The following is a 20,700-nucleotide window of genomic DNA, read 5'->3' as shown; positions in this document are numbered from 1 at the left end:
GTGTGACTTTGTTAAGCTGTGGGAATTAACTTTCACTGTTGGTGTTTTAAAAATCTTTTCTATCGTCGTCGTTTTTTTAGGAAAAAAAGTTTCATCGCTATAGACACATGTCCGGCAACTCAAGTATGCACACATGTTTGATGTGGAAGAAAAATCGAATATGGCAGAGAACGTTATTATTTTACGGCTGCGAGACCCTAGAGTGAAAAGTCTGAAGTATTTATGCGATTTATGCGTGTGCTGTCCTTTTATGATTGCTACATGACGAAAGTTTCTCTTTCTTTCTTCCCGCTCTCTCTCCCCTCTCCTCTTTTTCCATCTGCCAACTCGCAGTCAAAAGAGAAATCCCATCGCTCCTCATAGGTGCGGTCACAGCAGAGAGAGCGTACACAGCACGCGGAAGAAACTAAACGAGTGAGCAGAAAGTAAATTGATGCTCCTGAGTAAGGCAGTCGGTGTCTAACACGTGCATTTATGTAAAACGCATAATCCAATTAACAAGTACAAAACCGAACCGCTGATTCGCTCCATTACGGGCATACAAAGGAGAGAGAGCTTCCACATTCGGCAGACCGCTCATGTGGAAAAAATGCAAATGTGAAATGAGTGTGCTTGGTAATGTGTTTGGATTAAAGCCCCATGCTGTGGCACTGACGACTCTCTCTCTCTGTCGCTCTCTCTCTCTCTCTCTCTCTCTCTCTCTTCCTTTGCAGGCATATTTCCGACAGGGTGTTGCCCTTCAGTACCTCGGCCGCCATGCGGACGCACTGGCCGCCTTCGCCTCGGGGCTGGCCCAGGACCCCAAGAGCCTCCAGCTACTCGTGGGCATGGTGGAGGCGGCTATGAAGTCCCCATTACGAGGTATTGTAAAAAGTGCAATGCTTCACAAACTACTGTTTTGTTTGTATGTGTCTACGGAGTTAACATTACTCTAATAGACCCCTGGGTGATTCAGATCAATCAATAATCAATGAGAAAATGAGGAGACAAGACAATGTATTAGGTGCTGGTGGTGGTGGTCAAGTTTATCATGGACAGAAGTACAGTTAACACTCTGGACAGTGGTAAAGTAGTTCTGCCAAGAATAATGGTCAGACGCTAAGTTATACTATGTGGCTTCAAGGCCTCTGGGACGAGCTGTACCATAACAAGATAGGTTTTACCAAAACAATAGCTACTCAGTCCTAGTGAGACATCTAGACTACTACAAGCTATCTGCACTGACATCACGCTCTGGCTTCACTGTGATGTCACACTAACAGAATACCTTTTATGCCCATATATAGAGTTATTAAGCCCATATCTAACAGGACTTCATATGGGAATGCCCATATATGGAGGCCACATCGGCCACATACCACACTAACAGAATCCATATATGGCCAAGACAGATGGCCAAGACAGCCCACATCTGTGTGGCTGGTTCTACAGACAGAGATCTCCATGTATGGGCATAAAAGGGTATGATGTCAGATGTCATAGACGTCATAGGACTTTCACATAATGAATAACTGAGTAAACATGTTTGGGCTCTCACAGCATATCTCCATATACAGTACATGGATGGGTACCAGGGGTCTCCATATATGGGTAACTGGTCCGATATACATAACTGGCCAGATGGCCAAGAATTGGCGCGTCTTACTAGTATTACTATTTTGGCAGAGTAATCTCTTACACTACTTGTTACTGGGTAAAGTAATAATATTACAGTAATATATTACTAGTAGCTAATTACTGCCCAACACTTCATCAATCTGATGTCATAGTACTAATAACATCACAATCACAAATACTAGCCTCCGTGAAGACGTGAATAGCTATGCTGTTCCAGGGAAGTGAAGCGTTGTTTTTGTACTCCTATATTTTGTTCTTTGCGTCCTCCTTTACATTTGGTTTTCTTTGCTTTCTTTTGTTGCCCTGTGCTTCTGCCGTTTTAGTTTACAGTCGGCTATGAAAGTAGTCTATATGTTTCTTGCAAATCTTCTGGTTGAGGTATACATCTATGATATTCATCATAATTACATAGTCAGGAAGCGACAACAACACGATAGGCGCTGGAACTATAGTGATAAAGATTAAGCTAAAGCAAAACAAATGACTGAAGCCAACACAGAGTACATGAATGAAGCCTGTACATCAGATGTAAACTGCAGGAAGGAATCCCCGTAGGGTCAGGCGTCATAGCGAGTGTCTACTTTCGTTTTGCCACTGGCTGCTTGTCTGTCCTTTTTTTAGCTTCCACGATAGTCTTCTAGGCTGCTGTCCGTCGATCTGAGATCGTTATCTGGATGGAGTCCAATCTTGCTTCCAGCCATGCTCTGGTTGCTCTGGTTGTTTTCAATTCGAGGGCCGGAAGCCGGGATACCAGTTGTACCAATTTCCTATTATGAGTTTATCATATACTGTATATATAGGATAAACATATGAAACTGGAAGCGACGACACAAGCCCTGTTAGGGCAATAATGATCAGTGGTGTAAAAGTACATTTACTTAAGTACTGTACTTGAGTACAATTTGGAGGCATTTGTACTTTAACTTGAGTATTTCCAATTTCAAATATTTTTACTTCTACTCCACTACATCTCAGATCCAAATATTGTACTTATTAGAACACTTTATTTACTAGTAGTTACTTTACAGATATAAATTATAATATTATAAAACATACATTAACCACTTTAGCCCTATGTTATACCCAGGCTATTTGAAAATAGCCGATCTACAACACAACACATTGTGAGCTTGTAGATCTGCTATTTTCAAACATTTTGTACTTTTACTTTTGGCACTACACTACATTTTGATGCCAATACTTTCGTACTTTTACTCAAGTACTGTAATAGAATTCTTTAAACATACTATACTAAATATAATAAGTTGAATTTCCAGAGGGTGGAGTGCAATGAGAACAATATTTATTAACAATATAAACTAGAGCTCTGAGACAACACGCATGCCAAGTGTTGCCTCCCCTTCCCTTCGACAGTCTCCCCTTTATACAAAGTAGTGTGACAAGAATAGGTAAAAGGGTGTCTCCTAAACCGTGTCTAAAGATACAATTCTGAAGAGTCTTCCATGTACGGACTGGTGACGTCGGAGCACGCGTGGAGCCACGGTCCCGATAGACAGCTGTTTGTTGAGTCAGTCTTTTTGTGCCAAGTACTATTCTTAACTTACTGGGGTAAAGTGACAGACACATTACTGCACATATAAAACAAGTATTACATTTCATTAGAAATCTATTACAGTACATTTTGAATACCGGACTTTTACTTGTAAGGGTGCCCTCACACCAAAATACCTATGAGAGTGGAATCCGTGTTCCGCCAATGCATTTCAATGAGAAGGGAGCGTTTTTTGCAGAAATCCTCTGCTGGCATGAAACCGCTTCACTCTCATTGAAATGCATTGGCGGAACGCGGATTCCACTCTCATAGGTATTTTGGTGTGAGGGCACCCTAACAGAGTATTTCTACATTGCAGTATTGATACTTTCACTTGAGTAAGGAATGTGAGTACTTTGTCCACCACTGCTAATGAGCAGACAAAAGTGGAACTGGAAAACTATCAAATTAAAGCTGATGAATGTGAACACAGGTTCCCTTTTCCTTTTCCCCGGCGTACAAGGTTTCCACCCGACAGCCACGTTATGTTTTCTCTCCTGACTGACTGTCTTAAAGCCTGTCTCTGCGATAATTCCCACTGTCAGTCAATACATGTGTTGTGCGGTGACATTGGCTGTCTGTCAGTCTTTTCTACCAGTGTGCGTCTGTCCACGTGTCAAGTAGCTCCGTCGACTGCTGCGAGTCCGGCGCTCTAGCCTGCAGGTTCAGCACATCTGATTGTCAGCGGGGTTGATCACATTTACAGATAGCCCTTTATCTTAATAAGCTTCCAACAATGCAGCCATTGTCCATGCCCGCCCTTGTGAAAACCTATTTCCCCAAAGCCAAGTGGATTTATAAGTAGCTTATTCAAGCCAAGATTCTTACTAAAACTCGCGTGGCTCGGCTCCCACGGACCATTGTCATCAACGTTGCGGTACAATGTTGGTCAGCTGCCGTGACGTGGGTGTTTTTCGCAAGTCGTTTATGGTGGATCAAATCCACGGGCGTCCAAACAAACCTGGCTGTCGTCCATCAGTGTTGTTTTTGACAGCACATTTTGATTTAGTTTTAGTCATAGTCTTTTGAATAAAATGTCTTTTAGTTTTAGTCATAATTTAGTCACCCGAACAGTTTTAAGGCCCTTTTCCACTGGCAGCGATAACGATGACGATTTAAAAAAGTGGGTTTTCAATTGAAGTGGATCGGCAGCATCCACTCAACACCGATACAGACAACGATAGCCGACAACTACATCGTTAGGATCAACAACTATGTGGTTAAGATCACAGTGATATGGAACTGGGTCTCTGACAAACAGCTTGAGATGCGCTCTGCGCGAGCGGCTGTTAATTGGCACCTCTTCACATTGATGTCCGATAACTTTATCGGACATCAATGTGAAGGCATAATTATCGCTGTGATATTTTATGGCTATCGTCATCGTTATCGCTGCCGGTGGAAAAGGGCCTTAAGTCTTAATTTTAGTCGACTAAATATCATAAGATGTATTTTTGTCAGGCCTTGATGGCATCGTAATGACTGATTTTACGCTTGGTTTGCGTGCTGAAAATAGCCGATCTACAAGCTATTTTCAGCGCGCAACGCCCTGAGCGCAACCAAACATAAAATGACTGTCTTCTCCACTAGTCCCTCCTTATAACATTTTAGTCTAGTTTTTATTTTGTTGACGAAATTGACCATTATATTTAGTCTTGGTTTTAGTCATCATAGTTTAGTTTTTATTTAGTTTTTGTCAGTGAAAAAAACGCAGTCGACAAACATTTTTCGTCATAGTTTTAGTCGACGAAATCAACACTGGCGTCCATTTTCCTCCAGCTGCCCACTGCAGATGCTATAATGTGCCACCAGGGGTGAAATTAGATCTTATTCTGCATGGGTTTTCAGATCAAAAGGGCCCTGTACTACTGTGAGGGGGGCCCATAGATTAGGAGATTAGAGACCCCCAATATATTGGAAATGACAAAATACATATCGTCGTTGTCGGGTGTAAACCTCGTATCTCCAAGTTTCAAATGTGTACGTTCTTTTTAGCAAAGCAAAGCCCTGCTTCATCTGACAAGGCCGTCGCACAAAAGTAGTGAAAACAGCAGATCTACAAGCACACAACGCCTCGCGGTGCGAGGCGTTGTGTGCTTGTAGATCGGCTGTTTTCACTAGTTTAAATACTTTTTTTAATGAAAAATGCAAAATGAACGGTTTTGGACATACAAGGTTTTTACCCCGACAATGGCGATATAGTAGCCTATGAATTTATAATACTGTCACCAGTAGGGGGGCCCTTGGGTTTATTAAACCCATCAACCCTATACAAATTACGCTTGTGTGTGCCACAGATCTGGATGGCACTGATGGCTGCCAACAAAGACTGAGTCATCCCGCGGTCTCCCTTTGTCATGGCGGAGGGTTCCTGCACCGAGCGGCGCTCAATCCGCACACGTTGAACAAACGCTGCTGCCTTGTTGTTCCATAATCCAGCGTTTACCAAACTGCACAATGAGATCAGTGATTCCAAATGGCTTTTGTTCAGAGAGAGGATCATTCGCTCTTTAGATTGAATACGGCGCTCCTTTTGGAAACCCACGTTTTTTTGCAAGACACACCAACCAACCCTGCTGCAGAATAGTAGAAAGAGGGGCAGAATTATGAAGAGAGCATCTGAACAACATGTGAATAATATGAGCGTGTCACTGGAGCAGGAACAAGAGGTGGGTTTGAGTATGGGCCCAGAACCAAGCGCTGTGGGGGGGGGGGGGGGGGGGGGGGCTGGGGGGTGCCTGCCTGCCTGCCGGGTGCCTGCCTGCCTGCCTGCTTGCTTGCCTGCTTGCCTGCTGGTTCAGCCCATAGAGTTATAATAAGAATAGAGAGGACACCAGATATCCCCGCCCGTCCACTTGCATTGAGTTGCTCACCCAGCGCATGAGGCGTTTTCACCCCTTCTTCCGGCTAGTAAAACCGTGACGTAGTGGGTCTACTGTGACGCGTTTTGCATCATAGTTTGTGTTCATGGACGCGCTTCATGAACGAGCGCTTCCGGTATGAACGCGCGTCAATACAAAGAAGCCTAGACGCGCGTTCATGTGAGTAGACCCAACTGCAGTACCTCAAAACGGCCACCATGTCCATTTGGTTTCAGGGCGCCCCCAGGGTTCCGGGGGCTTGGTTCAGCCACTTAGTGCACAGACCATATCGTTGCTGTCGGGCAGAAATCTCCATATTTTAACTTTTTGTGTTTTTTGTTAAATTAAAGCCCTATCAAAAGTGGCAGATCCACAAGCTCGAAAGTGACCCATTTTGAGCTTGTAGATCTGTTACTTTTGAATTTGAAATCCTGAAAAGTAAACGTTTTGGACATAATTTTTATTATGAGGATTCTATCCAACAGTCACTGTCTGGCCACAACCTCTTAACTCCATTTTTGAGGTTTTAGATTTTTTTTGGCATAAATCAGGGCTATTGCATCTGAGTGTTGATTAAAATAATATAGAACCAATGTAAAGTAGTAAAAAGTGCTTGGGACAAAACCTCCTAACTCCACACTTTCTACCAAACCAGCTAACTCCACCCGATTGGCCCTCTCTTTTGTTTCATAAATATGTGCTATTGAACATCTTTTACATCTGTGTGTTGGTTAAAATAATATTGAACCAATGAAAAGTAGTAGAAAGCCCTGAAAACTGTATTCATGGTCTGGAGGTGAGGGCACTTCTTACAGACGGATAAAAGGCAGGGGCTCAAGCCCCCTTTGATGTCTTATGTGTGCACGTGGTGCCTGCCTGGCATTAGCCTCCCACAGAGCCATGCCGCAAACAAAGAGTGAAGAAGCAAGGATTGTGGACCTTCTCATCCGGACCATTTTAATCTCAGCCTAATTATTGGCCACGATTCCCACTGTGCCAGGCAGTCAGCAGAGGATCCGGTCCAAGGTGTTCTGAGGGGGAGTACGGTAGTTAGGTCGGAGGGATTAACCCAAGAAGGCCTGGAATTATTGAATGCTTTAACTAGTGAAAAATAGCAGATATACAAGCTCACAGCGCGAGTGCCGCGCTGCGAGCTTGTAGATCTGCTATTTTTGAAAAAAAGTCGTGAAAATAGTGTGCAAATCCTTGAATGAATAGCCTATATGTATTTTTAAAGCAAACGTTTGTAACTCAAATTTTGCTTCTGGGTGGTCCCTGGAACTAGATATTTTGAGATGGGGGGGGGGGTCCGTGGCCAAATAAATATCAGTTTGGGGGTCCTTCACATGGAAAGGTTTGAGAACCACTGACATAGTAGTCTCTCAAGAACAGACCAACTGAGCTCCAGTTAAGTGAAAAGGACCTTTTCTTTGACGATGGCTGGCCAGATCGCTGACATAGAAACATAGGTTTTTTCAAAAAACCTTAGAAGGATTCAAAAGACACTTATAGAATCGGGTCAACATTCAAATTCTCAAAATCTTTCAAAAATAGCAGATCTACAAGCTCGCAGCGCGGCACTCGGTGCCGCGCTGTGAGCTTGTATATCTGCTATTTTTCAATAGTTAAAGCATAAAATAATGATACACCATAATGCGTACCCCGTTCTAAAGGGATTAAGTGCAATGATCCTCTCAGAGGGTCTCCTGGCACAAGGGGGACGATAATCAATGCTACGCCAGCAAAACAGGGGAGATAATCAGTGTTACGCATCCCGAGCCCCTCCTGATAAGCGAAGGAAGGGTAGAGCTTGCTTAGCTCTCATATTGTATTGGCTGCGAGGCTCATGCCAGCCTCGCTTATCGGCTGAGTAACACAGTCCTCCCTGGGTTTGGCGGGGGATTACATCATCGCCCACTAATTTAATTTTCACACACACTGCCTCGCAGCTGAGCAGCACCGGCGAAGATCTCGTGGTGCTTTTATACCGCAATAACTAACTATGGCTTGGTTTCAAATAATGTTCTTGTGAGACCGTTGGGGATGAGCGAGCAGCGCTGTTGTTCTGTAGCCTGGCGGGCCATCCCACATACTGCGTTCCAGGGTTGCAACGGTACTCTGTGTTACCGGTGTTACTTTACTTGCAAACCGATAACACCGTTAAATAAAAAGAAAACGCATCCGCTGCTCTGCTCTGCCCCGAGGAGCGCAGTAGAGATGTGATGTTCGCCAACGATTCCGCTCTTTTGAACAGCTCTTTTAAATGAACGATGGGATTCTGTTTCCCAATCACGGGAGGCCGGGAGCTGTTCCTTGTGTGGGAGTGTCGAGAACAAATTCAGAATCAACGGATCATCCACGGGGCGAGGCACAGCCCATCAGGCTGCATGATGTCTTGTCCCCACTCGCAGGGCACGTTCCAGGAGACTAGTTGTGGCTTTATAATGTCACAGCGCGCAGTAGGCGGAAAAACAAGTGATTAGCCAAACAAGAAAACGCAGGGCTGTTGTACTAACAGTGTTGTTGCTTTTTTACAAAGCTGAATTTTTAATATGGTCGGATGGTTGTTGTTGTTGTAGCTTGAGGTAGCATTGGCTGCTACTGAGTGCTCACAAGACGACAAGACACGCAATGGTGGTTGAAACGGTGTTACCGATAACCGCGGTGTTGACACGGACGATATTTTCGGTGTTAAAAATCTCATACCGTTGCAACCCTACTGCGTTCACTCATTCCTTCCCCAGTACGAGGTCTGGCCTTCGGCCGATAGGCGGCTTTAAAAGTGGGCGGGAGTACTTGCCTTGACAGGCAGACTCCTCTAACCAATCAGCGTAGCAAAACATCTGTCATCAAAGTGCAGCCAGTCGGAAGAACGGCAAACAAAGACGTCTTTTCGGGCCGATGAGCTCCGCTAGCGCATAATCCTGTTCCTTTTTAATTGTTGTAATTGATTCCAACACTGAAATAACTTCACTTATTGCTTGTTTTATTGTTTCAGTGTTAACTGTTACACTTGTTGCATCGAGGGCATGTTGTTTTGAAAATTCTGCAGCAAGCATCTACGTCACCAATCTACACATGGACCAATCAGGGGAAGCTTTTCACTTGTTTTGCGGACAGCAGTGACTGTCACTGATTGGCCCCGATCAGAAAATGATCGGGGCCAATGTCTCATACTCGCTGCCTATACGTGGAAGTCCAGACCTCATACTGGGGAAGGAATGAGTGAGTGAACGCAGTATGTGGGATGGCCCACCAGGCTAGTTGCATCTGATAACACAAAACTGCTATTAACAGCAAAGGCTTACACATACAGTATATGTGTTTAATACTGCAACTGATATTTTGTCATAAAAGCAACTTCTGAGAACTGAAATCAGCAGTGTAGATTTTGAAGCATTTGCTCTTTTAGGAAAACTGAGACCATTTGAACGTCTGACCTTTTTGGAGATGAATTTCGACTTTTGCAACTTTATTCTACGGGAGCGGTACAGTGAATAATCCCCTCAGAGCAGATTGGGAGAGAACTGAGAGATTACATTAAAGAACCACACGGTGGCACCCCGGGGGTTAACCAATCTGAGCTGCTCTGCAGGCCAATGGTGGATAAAATCCTACAGGCTTCTATTCTAACTGTTACATTAGTTACTTTACACCACTATCCTACAGGCTTCTATTCTAACTGTTACATTAGTTACTGTACACCACTATCCTACAGGCTTCTATTCTAACTGTTACATTAGTTACTGTACACCACTATCCTACAGGCTTCTATTCTAACTGTTACATTAGTTACTTTACACCACTATCCTACAGGCTTCTATTCTAACTGTTACTTTAGTTACTGTACACCACTATCCTACAGGCTTCTATTCTAACTGTTACATTAGTTACTGTACACCACTATCCTACAGGCTTCTATTCTAACTGTTACATTAGTTACTTTACACCACTATCCTACAGGCTTCTATTCTAACTGTTACATTAGTTACTTTACACCACTATCCTACAGGCTTCTATTCTAACTGTTACATTAGTTACTGTACACCACTATCCTACAGGCTTCTATTCTAACTGTTACATTAGTTACTTTACACCACTATCCTACAGGCTTCTATTCTAACTGTTACATTAGTTACTTTACACCACTATCCTACAGGCTTCTATTCTAACTGTTACATTAGTTACTGTACACCACTATCCTACAGGCTTCTATTCTAACTGTTACGGTAGTTACTTTACACCACTATCCTACAGGCTTCTATTCTAACTGTTACATTAGTTACTTTACACCACTATCCTACAGGCTTCTATTCTAACTGTTACATTAGTTACTGTACACCACTATCCTACAGGCTTCTATTCTAACTGTTACATTAGTTACTTTACACCACTATCCTACAGGCTTCTATTCTAACTGTTACATTAGTTACTTTACACCACTATCCTACAGGCTTCTATTCTAACTGTTACATTAGTTACTGTACACCACTATCCTACAGGCTTCTATTCTAACTGTTACATTAGTTACTTTACACCACTATCCTACAGGCTTCTATTCTAACTGTTACATTAGTTACTTTACACCACTATCCTACAGGCTTCTATTCTAACTGTTACATTAGTTACTGTACACCACTATCCTACAGGCTTCTATTCTAACTGTTACGGTAGTTACTTTACACCACTATCCTACAGGCTTCTATTCTAACTGTTACATTAGTTACTTTACACCACTATCCTACAGGCTTCTATTCTAACTGTTACATTAGTTACTGTACACCACTATCCTACAGGCTTCTATTCTAACTGTTACATTAGTTACTTTACACCACTATCCTACAGGCTTCTATTCTAACTGTTACATTAGTTACTTTACACCACTATCCTACAGGCTTCTATTCTAACTGTTACATTAGTTACTGTACACCACTATCCTACAGGCTTCTATTCTAACTGTTACATTAGTTACTTTACACCACTATCCTACAGGCTTCTGTTCTAACTGTTACATTAGTTACTGTACACCACTATCCTACAGGCTTCTATTCTAACTGTTACATTAGTTACTTTACACCACTATCCTACAGGCTTCTATTCTAACTGTTACATTAGTTACTTTACACCACTATCCTACAGGCTTCTATTCTAACTGTTACATTAGTTACTTTACACCACTATCCTACAGGCTTCTATTCTAACTGTTACATTAGTTACTTTACACCACTATCCTACAGGCTTCTATTCTAACTGTTACATTAGTTACTTTACACCACTATCCTACAGGCTTCTATTCTAACTGTTACAGTAGTTACTTTACACCACTATCCTACAGGCTTCTATTCTAACTGTTACATTAGTTACTTTACACCACTATCCTACAGGCTTCTATTCTAACTGTTACATTAGTTACTTTACACCACTATCCTACAGGCTTCTATTCTAACTGTTACATTAGTTACTTTACACCACTATCCTACAGGCTTCTATTCTAACTGTTACATTAGTTACTTTACACCACTATCCTACAGGCTTCTATTCTAACTGTTACATTAGTTACTTTACACCACTATCCTACAGGCTTCTATTCTAACTGTTACATTAGTTACTTTACACCACTATCCTACAGGCTTCTATTCTAACTGTTACGGTAGTTACTTTACACCACTATCCTACAGGCTTCTATTCTAACTGTTACATTAGTTACTTTACACCACTATCCTACAGGCTTCTATTCTAACTGTTACATTAGTTACTTTACACCACTATCCTACAGGCTTCTATTCTAACTGTTACATTAGTTACTTTACACCACTATCCTACAGGCTTCTATTCTAACTGTTACATTAGTTACTTTACACCACTATCCTACAGGCTTCTATTCTAACTGTTACGGTAGTTACTTTACACCACTATCCTACAGGCTTCTATTCTAACTGTTACATTAGTTACTTTACACCACTATCCTACAGGCTTCTATTCTAACTGTTACATTAGTTACTTTACACCACTATCCTACAGGCTTCTATTCTAACTGTTACGGTAGTTACTTTACACCACTATCCTACAGGCTTCTATTCTAACTGTTACGGTAGTTACTTTACACCACTATCCTACAGGCTTCTATTCTAACTGTTACTTTAGTTACTTTACACCACTATCCTACAGGCTTCTATTCTAACTGTTACGGTAGTTACTTTACACCACTATCCTACAGGCTTCTATTCTAACTGTTACTTTAGTTACTTTACACCACTATCCTACAGGCTTCTATTCTAACTGTTACATTAGTTACTTTACACCACTATCCTACAGGCTTCTATTCTAACTGTTACGGTAGTTACTTTACACCACTATCCTACAGGCTTCTATTCTAACTGTTACATTAGTTACTTTACACCACTATCCTACAGGCTTCTATTCTAACTGTTACTTTAGTTACTTTACACCACTATCCTACAGGCTTCTATTCTAACTGTTACATTAGTTACTTTACACCACTATCCTACAGGCTTCTATTCTAACTGTTACTTTAGTTACTTTACACCACTATCCTACAGGCTTCTATTCTAACTGTTACATTAGTTACTTTACACCACTATCCTACAGGCTTCTATTCTAACTGTTACATTAGTTACTTTACACCACTATCCTACAGGCTTCTATTCTAACTGTTACATTAGTTACTTTACACCACTATCCTACAGGCTTCTATTCTAACTGTTACATTAGTTACTTTACACCACTATCCTACAGGCTTCTATTCTAACTGTTACTTTAGTTACTTTACACCACTATCCTACAGGCTTCTATTCTAACTGTTACTTTAGTTACTTTACACCACTATCCTACAGGCTTCTATTCTAACTGTTACTTTAGTTACTTTACACCACTATCCTACAGGCTTCTATTCTAACTGTTACGGTAGTTACTTTACACCACTGGCCAGCATTTCTTTACAGCAGGGGTCTTCAACGTTTTCAGGCCAAGGACCCCTTAGTTGAGAGAGAGAGAGAGAGAGAGAGAGAGAGAGAGAGAGAGAGAGAGAGAGAGAGAGAGAGAGAGAGAGAGATGAAGCAGGGACCCCCACAACCTTTTTCATAGATTCCATATAGTTTCATAAACTTGACAGCACAATCATCAGTGTATTTTGGATTCATGTCAATGTGTGTTTTCAGATATTTAACCACTTGAACCGTCAATTCTTAATAAACTTGATCTTTCACTCTGTACTTAATCTGCTCTTTTTTAGCCTCTACAGTCTACACCAAATGTCTTTGCCGAAAATAGCAGATCTACAAGCTCAGCTTGTAGATCTGCTATTTTTTGCTAAAGTTCTCAAAATATATTATGGACGCTAGGGTTCAAGTGGTTAATATAAAAAAGGAGAAAAAGGTTTCTATCACTCAAAAGTTTTGAATTTGAAGGACCCCCTGTAGTAACTCTGAGGACCCCCTAGGGGTCCCGGACCCCCTGTTGAAGACCCTTGCTTTACAGACTATGATTTGGCTTTACGTCATGTCTTGCAATAATATACGAATTCAAACGTTGGTGCCATCTGTTCCGCATAACAAAAACACATTTTCAGAACGGTTTGATAATTGTAACTACGGCCGGTGCTTTCATGTGTTCATCTATCTTCTTCACCACGCACATTAAAAGTTGTATGTTTTTCAGCCTTCCTAAAGTCCTTCTCTGTTTCTTTATTTCTTTATTTTTGGCATTGAACCGGAGAGGGAGTAAACAAAAACACTCAAGGATAAAAAGAAGACAAATAATGAAGGCGAAACAACAATTTTCAAGGCACACAAAATCTTCAAGGACCCTAACAGGGTGTAGCGAATTCATCAAAGCACGGTCAGCCGCCGCCACAATGTGTTTTAGCATCGCAATCTGTAATTCCCCAATTGTTACTGTGTCAAAGTCAAACATAGTTCAGCGCGCATTCTCTACCGTCTCTTTCCCTGTCTCTCTCTCTCACTCTTATCTGTCTCTCTCGTTCTCTCACTTCTTCACAAAGAGATCAGAGATGTATTTTTGTTTCCGCTCGCTGTGACAGTGCTCCGGAGCTGAGCAGAGAGCTCTCTCGAAATGCTCTCATGTGACTCATACTGTATTCCTTTGTATTTCCCACAACAAAGGGTTTTCGTGGGAGTGGAAAATGTAGCACTCTCTCGCAGGCCTCACTTCGTCTGTCCTCCTACGCCCTCTCTGATCGTCGCCCTCATCTCGATAACTCCTCCGATGTCGAGCCATTTGAGGTGTCCCTCGCTTCTCTTCCAATTAGCGTCACGCAACGAGACGTGAGAAATCAGGCGCTCCCGCTTTTTGTTTAATTTTTTAAGAAGAGGTGCCATACTTCAACCTCATCCTTCCATCACCCTGATCCAGTTCTGTTTCATCGTGGAACGTCCTTGTTATATTTTCATGATCAGTCGGTTTGATCACTTTGATTGCTGTTCACGTTGTGCCAACTTGAAACTTGAGTTTCACACACTGGAAATTCTGCGCAACTCCTATCACTGGATCTGTTGATTTCATAGTGGAGATGTACCGATACCAGTTTTTACCAGCTCATTAACGCACTCGTCAAACTCTTTGATGTCTCTGTGTGCCGTCGACGCGTCTGATACATAGACTGTAGAAAAATATTGACGAAGCGAAGCCATTGGTTTCTATGCAGCGCAAATGGCCCTTTCTACCCCTTGGAATGGGACGTCGCCATCATAGAATTGTAAAGGCATCAGAGATGCTATTGGCTGCCAACAGCACACGAAGAAGAACACAGCCGGCTGGTATCAGTTTAGTTGGCCACGCCCCCCCCCGCAACTTTATCATTTATTTTAAAATACATTGGACCACATTTCGACAAAACGAATATGATGGTGATTGAAAGGCAATTTTTAACTAGCGATAGGAACCATACAGTATTCATGAAAATGTTAATTAAGGTTAGAAAACGAAAGGGGAAAATGAATGCGATCGGCCGGGGGGGAAAACAGCGCAACTAGCGGCCAATCGCGCAACTAGCGGCCAATCATAGGACGTTTTAGTTCCGTATTGGAGTCATTTTAAATCGGCAGAACTATGCCCCTGGTCTGATAGGGTTTTATATTAATGGGGGTCATGGCTTGTGGTGGACATTGTTGCTAAAATAAAACCTTTTCCACGGACACACAAAATGACAATAATATTATCAGAAACACATAAAGAGATAGCCCTGAATGACCTGAATAACAGGCCTGTAACTCTGAGAGTTTGTATATTCTCAGAGTTATGGAGGTCCTTGCAAATAAAACGTTTGAGAACCACTATACTGTAGTACTAGTATTAGATACTTTACTTTACACCACTGCCTTTAACACTCGGCTGACTGGGAAAAAAATCACTTCCACTCTGACTGCATTTATCAGTCAAATTGACAGGTAAAATCTCTCCCTTTTGGCCCAGGAGAGCAACACCTCCTCCCCGCCTGCCAGCGGGGGTTCTATTGTGAGCGCAAAAGGTGTGAAATTCTCTCCTTGCTTCTGGGAGGGGGAGGAATGAGTGAGACATGTCTTTATGACCGATAACTAACAGTCAGAGTGGTATAATGGTATATTATTTCATACTTAGGAAACGTTTCAGAAGGGGAAAAAAAAACGAGAACATATGTGTTGAGTATTTAGGAAAAGTCATGGAAGGGGACATTTCTGAGACCTTCACAGGGAGAGTTATTGCACTTGGCGATCTCAAAATCTGTCAAAATGACCCGTTAGTCACCCGTGTGTTAAGTGTCCACTCCACATGTTGGTGACGGTACAGAAGGATACATTCTCCGACAGTATAATACTCCAGATGAATGAAGTTTATTAGAAATCCGTGAAAAACATAATTGAACATTGATCTTTGCTTCTAGTCGGGGGATATCTTCAGAAATAGTGTAATATCCTGGAATAAAATCCTTCACCAATGTGTTTGTAAAGGTGTCTAGTAACACATCTCACAAAGGCTGAAATTCAGTTTCCCTAGGAGAATCCGTGACAGCTGCTGAAAGTTGGGATCCCATTAAATCAACTACACAGGATAAAACACACAAAAATAAATATGCTTTAATTAGAATGTGAGGGGACAAACTAGGGTTTTTTCATGATTCTGAATCCATTGCAACCAGCACAAAAAACATTCCTTGGGGTAAAGGTGGCTCCCCCAAAACTTTGAAAAGTGATGACTCATCACTAAATCATATTTTTGTGGGGGCGTTTTTAGCCCAAGGAATGTTTTTCATGCAAAACAAATGCTTGCAATGGATTCAGAATCATGAAAAAACCCTAGTTTGACCCCTCACATGCTACTTAAAGTATATTTGTTTTGGTGTGTTTTATCATGTATAGTTAATTTAATAGGACACCAACTTTAATCAGCTGTAACGGATTCTCCTAGGGAAACAGAATTTCAGTCTTTGAGAGATGCGTTAGTAAACACCTTTACAAACACTTTGGTGAAGAAATGTTTTGGTAAGGAATTTATTCCTGGACTTTTTAAGATATACCCCGACTATTCTTTTATTTATTGTAAATGTATCTGTTTAACATTTTTTTTTAACATTATATATAATTCTTTATGTTTTTATTATTGCCTGTGCGTATGAAATGTGCTTCAAATAAATCCCCCTTGCCTCGCCTTTGGATTTAAATTAATATTGGTGACAAATAACTTGGAAAGGCAGTGAGAAGTATGTTTGCCTTCCATTCCTCAGGAGGAAATTAACCCATTTAGGCCTAGAATTATTGACTGCTTTAAGGCCAAGGCTACACGGAGCTGGATATTTGTGAATCTAGACATTTTTTGGTGCTGTTGGGGCTTGTAGCCACACGAAGCTGGATATTTTGGCAGTGAATCTGGATATTTTTCAATCCGGATAAATAAGTGGAGACACTGAAAAATATCCGCTTCACTGGATCTGTGTAGTCATGATACCCGGATATCTCTGAAGACTTAACTGTGTGTGTGCTTGTTAGACCTAGATATCTTTGTCGTGTGGACCTAGATATTTTTCTATGTGGATATCTGAAAAACCGGGATATATGAAATATCCAGCTCCGTGTGGACCTAGATATTTTTCTATGTGGATATCTGAAAAACCGGGATATATGAAAAATCCAGCTCCGTGTAGCCATGGCCATATTGAAAAATAGCAGATATACAAGCTCACAGCGTGGCACCGAGTGCAGCGCTGCGAGCTTGTAGATCTGCTATTTTTTTTTTTTAAGTCGTGAAAATGTGTGCAAATCTTTGAATATATGTATTTTCAAAGCGAACGTTTGTAACTCAAATTTTGCTTCCGGGTGGTCCCTGGAACTAAATATTTTGAGATGGGGGTCTGTGGCCAAATAAATATAATTTTGGGGGTCCTTCACATGAAAACGTTTGAGAACCACTGACATAGTAGTCTTTCAAGAACAGACTAACTGAGCTCCAGTTACGTGAAAAGGACCTTTTCTTTGACGATGGCTGGCCAGATTGCTGACATGGAAACATAGGTTTTTTCCAAAAACCTTAGAAGGATTCAAAAGACACTTATGGAATCGGGTTAAAATTCAAATCTTCACGATTTTTCAAAAATAGCAGATCTACGAGCTTGCAGCGCGGCACTCGGTGCCGCGCTGTGAGCTTGTATATCTGCTATTTTTCAATAGTTAAAGCAATAATGATACACAAAATGTGTACCCGTTCTGAATGGGTTAATGGCCATGGCCGAGATGGAAAGAGGACATGGATCATGGTTTCACTCAAATGAAAATCACAATGACTATGACAAAGTGCAGTGGCTTTCCCCGTTGGCACTAGACTTATATTGGATATGGCACTGCTGGAAAGGTTCCTTAAATAAGAAAAGCTCCTGTTACGAGACAATAGGGAAAATAGACAGAAAGGGACCACTGACTATATCGCCAGTTCGCCACTGTCGGGTGGCCAAAACCGCTCGTTTCGTATCTATCATTTTGAAAATAATTTAAACTAGTGAAAACAGCCGATCTACAAGCACACAACGCCTCACACCGCGAGGCGTTGTGTGCTTGTAGATCGGCTGTTTTCACTACTTTTGTGCGACGGCCTTGTATGATGAAGCAGGGCTTTACTTTGGGAAAGAACGTACACATTTTTTACTTGGAGATACGAGATTTCTGCCCAACTGTGACGATCTTTGTATGTGAGCATTTGTTTGTGTACGCGCATGCTTGTGTGTGTGTGATGTGCGTGGGCATGGACATGCGCTTATGTATGTATTCTGCGTGTGTGTGTGTGTGTGTGTGTGTGTGTGTGTGTGTGTGTGTGTGTGTGTCTCTGTGCGCATGCCCTCACACATAGCAACCCAGCAGCATACTGTGAATCCGCCATAACTACCTATTTATGAATGCAGCAGTCGTGGCACCTGCTTAAAAAAAAAGGTATCCCCCTCAATGTGTGATTTATGACTCTGCACTTGGTGTCGCTTCGAAGGCAATTACAAGCTATGAATGGATATTATATGCGCGCACTGTCTCTGCAAGCATGACATTCTGCCAACTGCTGGAACAGAAGTGATGCTCTTGAAAGAGCCTCATCAATTATGTTTTCCGAGTGCTTGTGAGGGGATGCATCTCATATGGAGTGAGCGAACGCACGCGTGAGTGTGAATTACAGCCTGTGTGGGTTTCCCCAAAATGTGTTAGCCTGTTCAAATAGTGTGACTACTCTATGGTCTTGTTTGTATGTTCTAAACAAATACATGTTTGGGGTTTAGGGTTTGGCGGTTACACCCCGCCATTCCGAAACACCGCTATTCCGAACGTTGACTTCTAACCCTAACCCTACCCCTAACCCTAACCCTAACCCTAACCCTAACCCTAAACCTAACCCTAACCCTGCTTCGGAATAGCGGTGTTTCGGAATGGCGGACTGTTGCCGGGTTTGGGATCCTTTTAAAGCCAAAATGGCATTTTTTTCTACCGATTACTCATGCCATGGAGACTTGAGTTCAATATTTTTTTGTGTGCTTTTTATCACATTTGTAAGACAATACATTGATTACAATAAATTTGCCTCCATTGATTCCGAATCAGTAGGAAAAAAAAATCATTTTGGGGGTGAACCACTCCTTTAACTTTAACAACAATTCCGGTTCCTTACGATTGCCTCTTAACGGTCCGATTCCTTAAAGATGGGGTACCTTGAGGAAAAAAGTGTACAGAAAGTGTTCAAATTATATTTTTATGTGGCCACACCCACCAGTTCATTAAGTATGCCTGGTTGGCAGGTTAATTTAGCCACACCCACAGTGTTGGTTGTATGGTAAAAGGGGAGGGGATGTCCACATTTTGTCCAACTTGAACAACCAACCGCAACTCGAATCACACTTGGAAATGAATGCCGTCCTGTGCGAATTCCGTCCTGCGCGACCTCACCCTTAAGCGTCTTACTGGTACTATAGCGACCCAGAATTCACCTACAACGTTTTCAATCGAAAAAGTTAAAACATTTTCATGAATTTTCCAAAATAGCAAAACATGTACAGATCTACAAGCTAACAGCATCTTGCGATGGTAGCCATTGTCTGCTTGTATTTGTAGGTCGGGTATTAAAATTTTTGTGCCTCGCTGTCGTGCAGCGAAGTACAAAATGCCTCTTGCATCACAACGCTTTGTAGATCAACAATCGTTGCTATTTTTGCGTAACACTGTCGTACAACTAACTGCATAAAATAGGGTTTAAGTGGTTAATGATGCAATGTACTGTATCACATACTGTATTATATTCTATGTAACACCCACCCACTCCTATACAGTACATACTGTATACACTGCTCTGTCTGTATATATATATAGCAGCACCACACTACGACTAATATACAGTACACAGCGTTTTGACCTAATTACAGCAGCGACTCATGCTCAGAATATTTGCAAATGTGGGTCCATGAGAATTTAGCATCGACTGTGATACACTCCTACACACTACGCATTTAAACATGCGCACGCACACAAATTAACACCACCTCTCTCCTGTGCACTCTCCCAACTCTCTCTTTCACCCCACGCACACACACACACACACACACACACACACACACACACACACACACACACACACAGACGCACACACGCGCACGCAAAAGAGACACACGTGCTCACACAAACACTGTTGATGAGTGCTGCTGCTGTCTGCGGCAGGGTTTTGTAATCTGGTGGGGCTGTTGGATCCTAAATCCCGTGTGGCCCCGCCATTGATTTATGTCATTGTGTGCATTTCCAAGCCTCCCCAAAGGTCACCTTGCGTGTCTCTGTGAGCTCTGCATTCCTCTGCTCTGCTCCTCTCCCCAGCGTACCAGCAGCACCATCACTGTTGAGACTCTGCCTCCAAAACCCACTCGCAGTCTCTCTCTCTCTCTCTCTCTCTCTCTCTCTCTCTCTCTCTCTCTCTCTCTCTCTCTCAAACAGCCGTATCGACTGTCGCGACGAGAAAGCAGAAAATGTAATTTTCGCAGCAGCCGCTCTCTCTCTCTCTCTCTCTCTCTCTCTCTCTCTCTCTCTCTCTCTCCATCAAGAGAGCTTGCCCACAACGGGCTAAACAACTTATGCCATTTTTATAACGGGCGCTGTTATAAAATTGTCTGAGATTACCCCAGTTAGAATACACACACAGGGAACT

General features: G+C 42.1%; 1 protein-coding gene across 1 annotated transcript in view; it reads left to right on the top strand.

Moving 5' to 3' along the window:
- Positions 1–20,700, top strand: part of ttc28 (tetratricopeptide repeat domain 28) — a gene marked incomplete at its 5' end in the record, with an annotated part of 518,726 nt that overhangs the window by 292,002 nt on the left and 206,024 nt on the right. Inside the window, one exon of the mRNA XM_080739232.1 lies at positions 714–861. Within this exon, the coding sequence (XP_080595358.1) occupies positions 714–861 (148 nt within the window). The remainder of the gene's footprint in view (positions 1–713; positions 862–20,700) is intronic.

Source organism: Nannobrachium achirus (assembly GCF_963921795.1).
Source record: "Nannobrachium achirus genome assembly, chromosome: 12".
Lineage (NCBI taxonomy): Eukaryota > Metazoa > Chordata > Actinopteri > Myctophiformes > Myctophidae > Nannobrachium > Nannobrachium achirus.
Note: the sequence above shows the minus strand (reverse complement) of the source record. Positions and strands in the feature narration are given on the sequence as shown.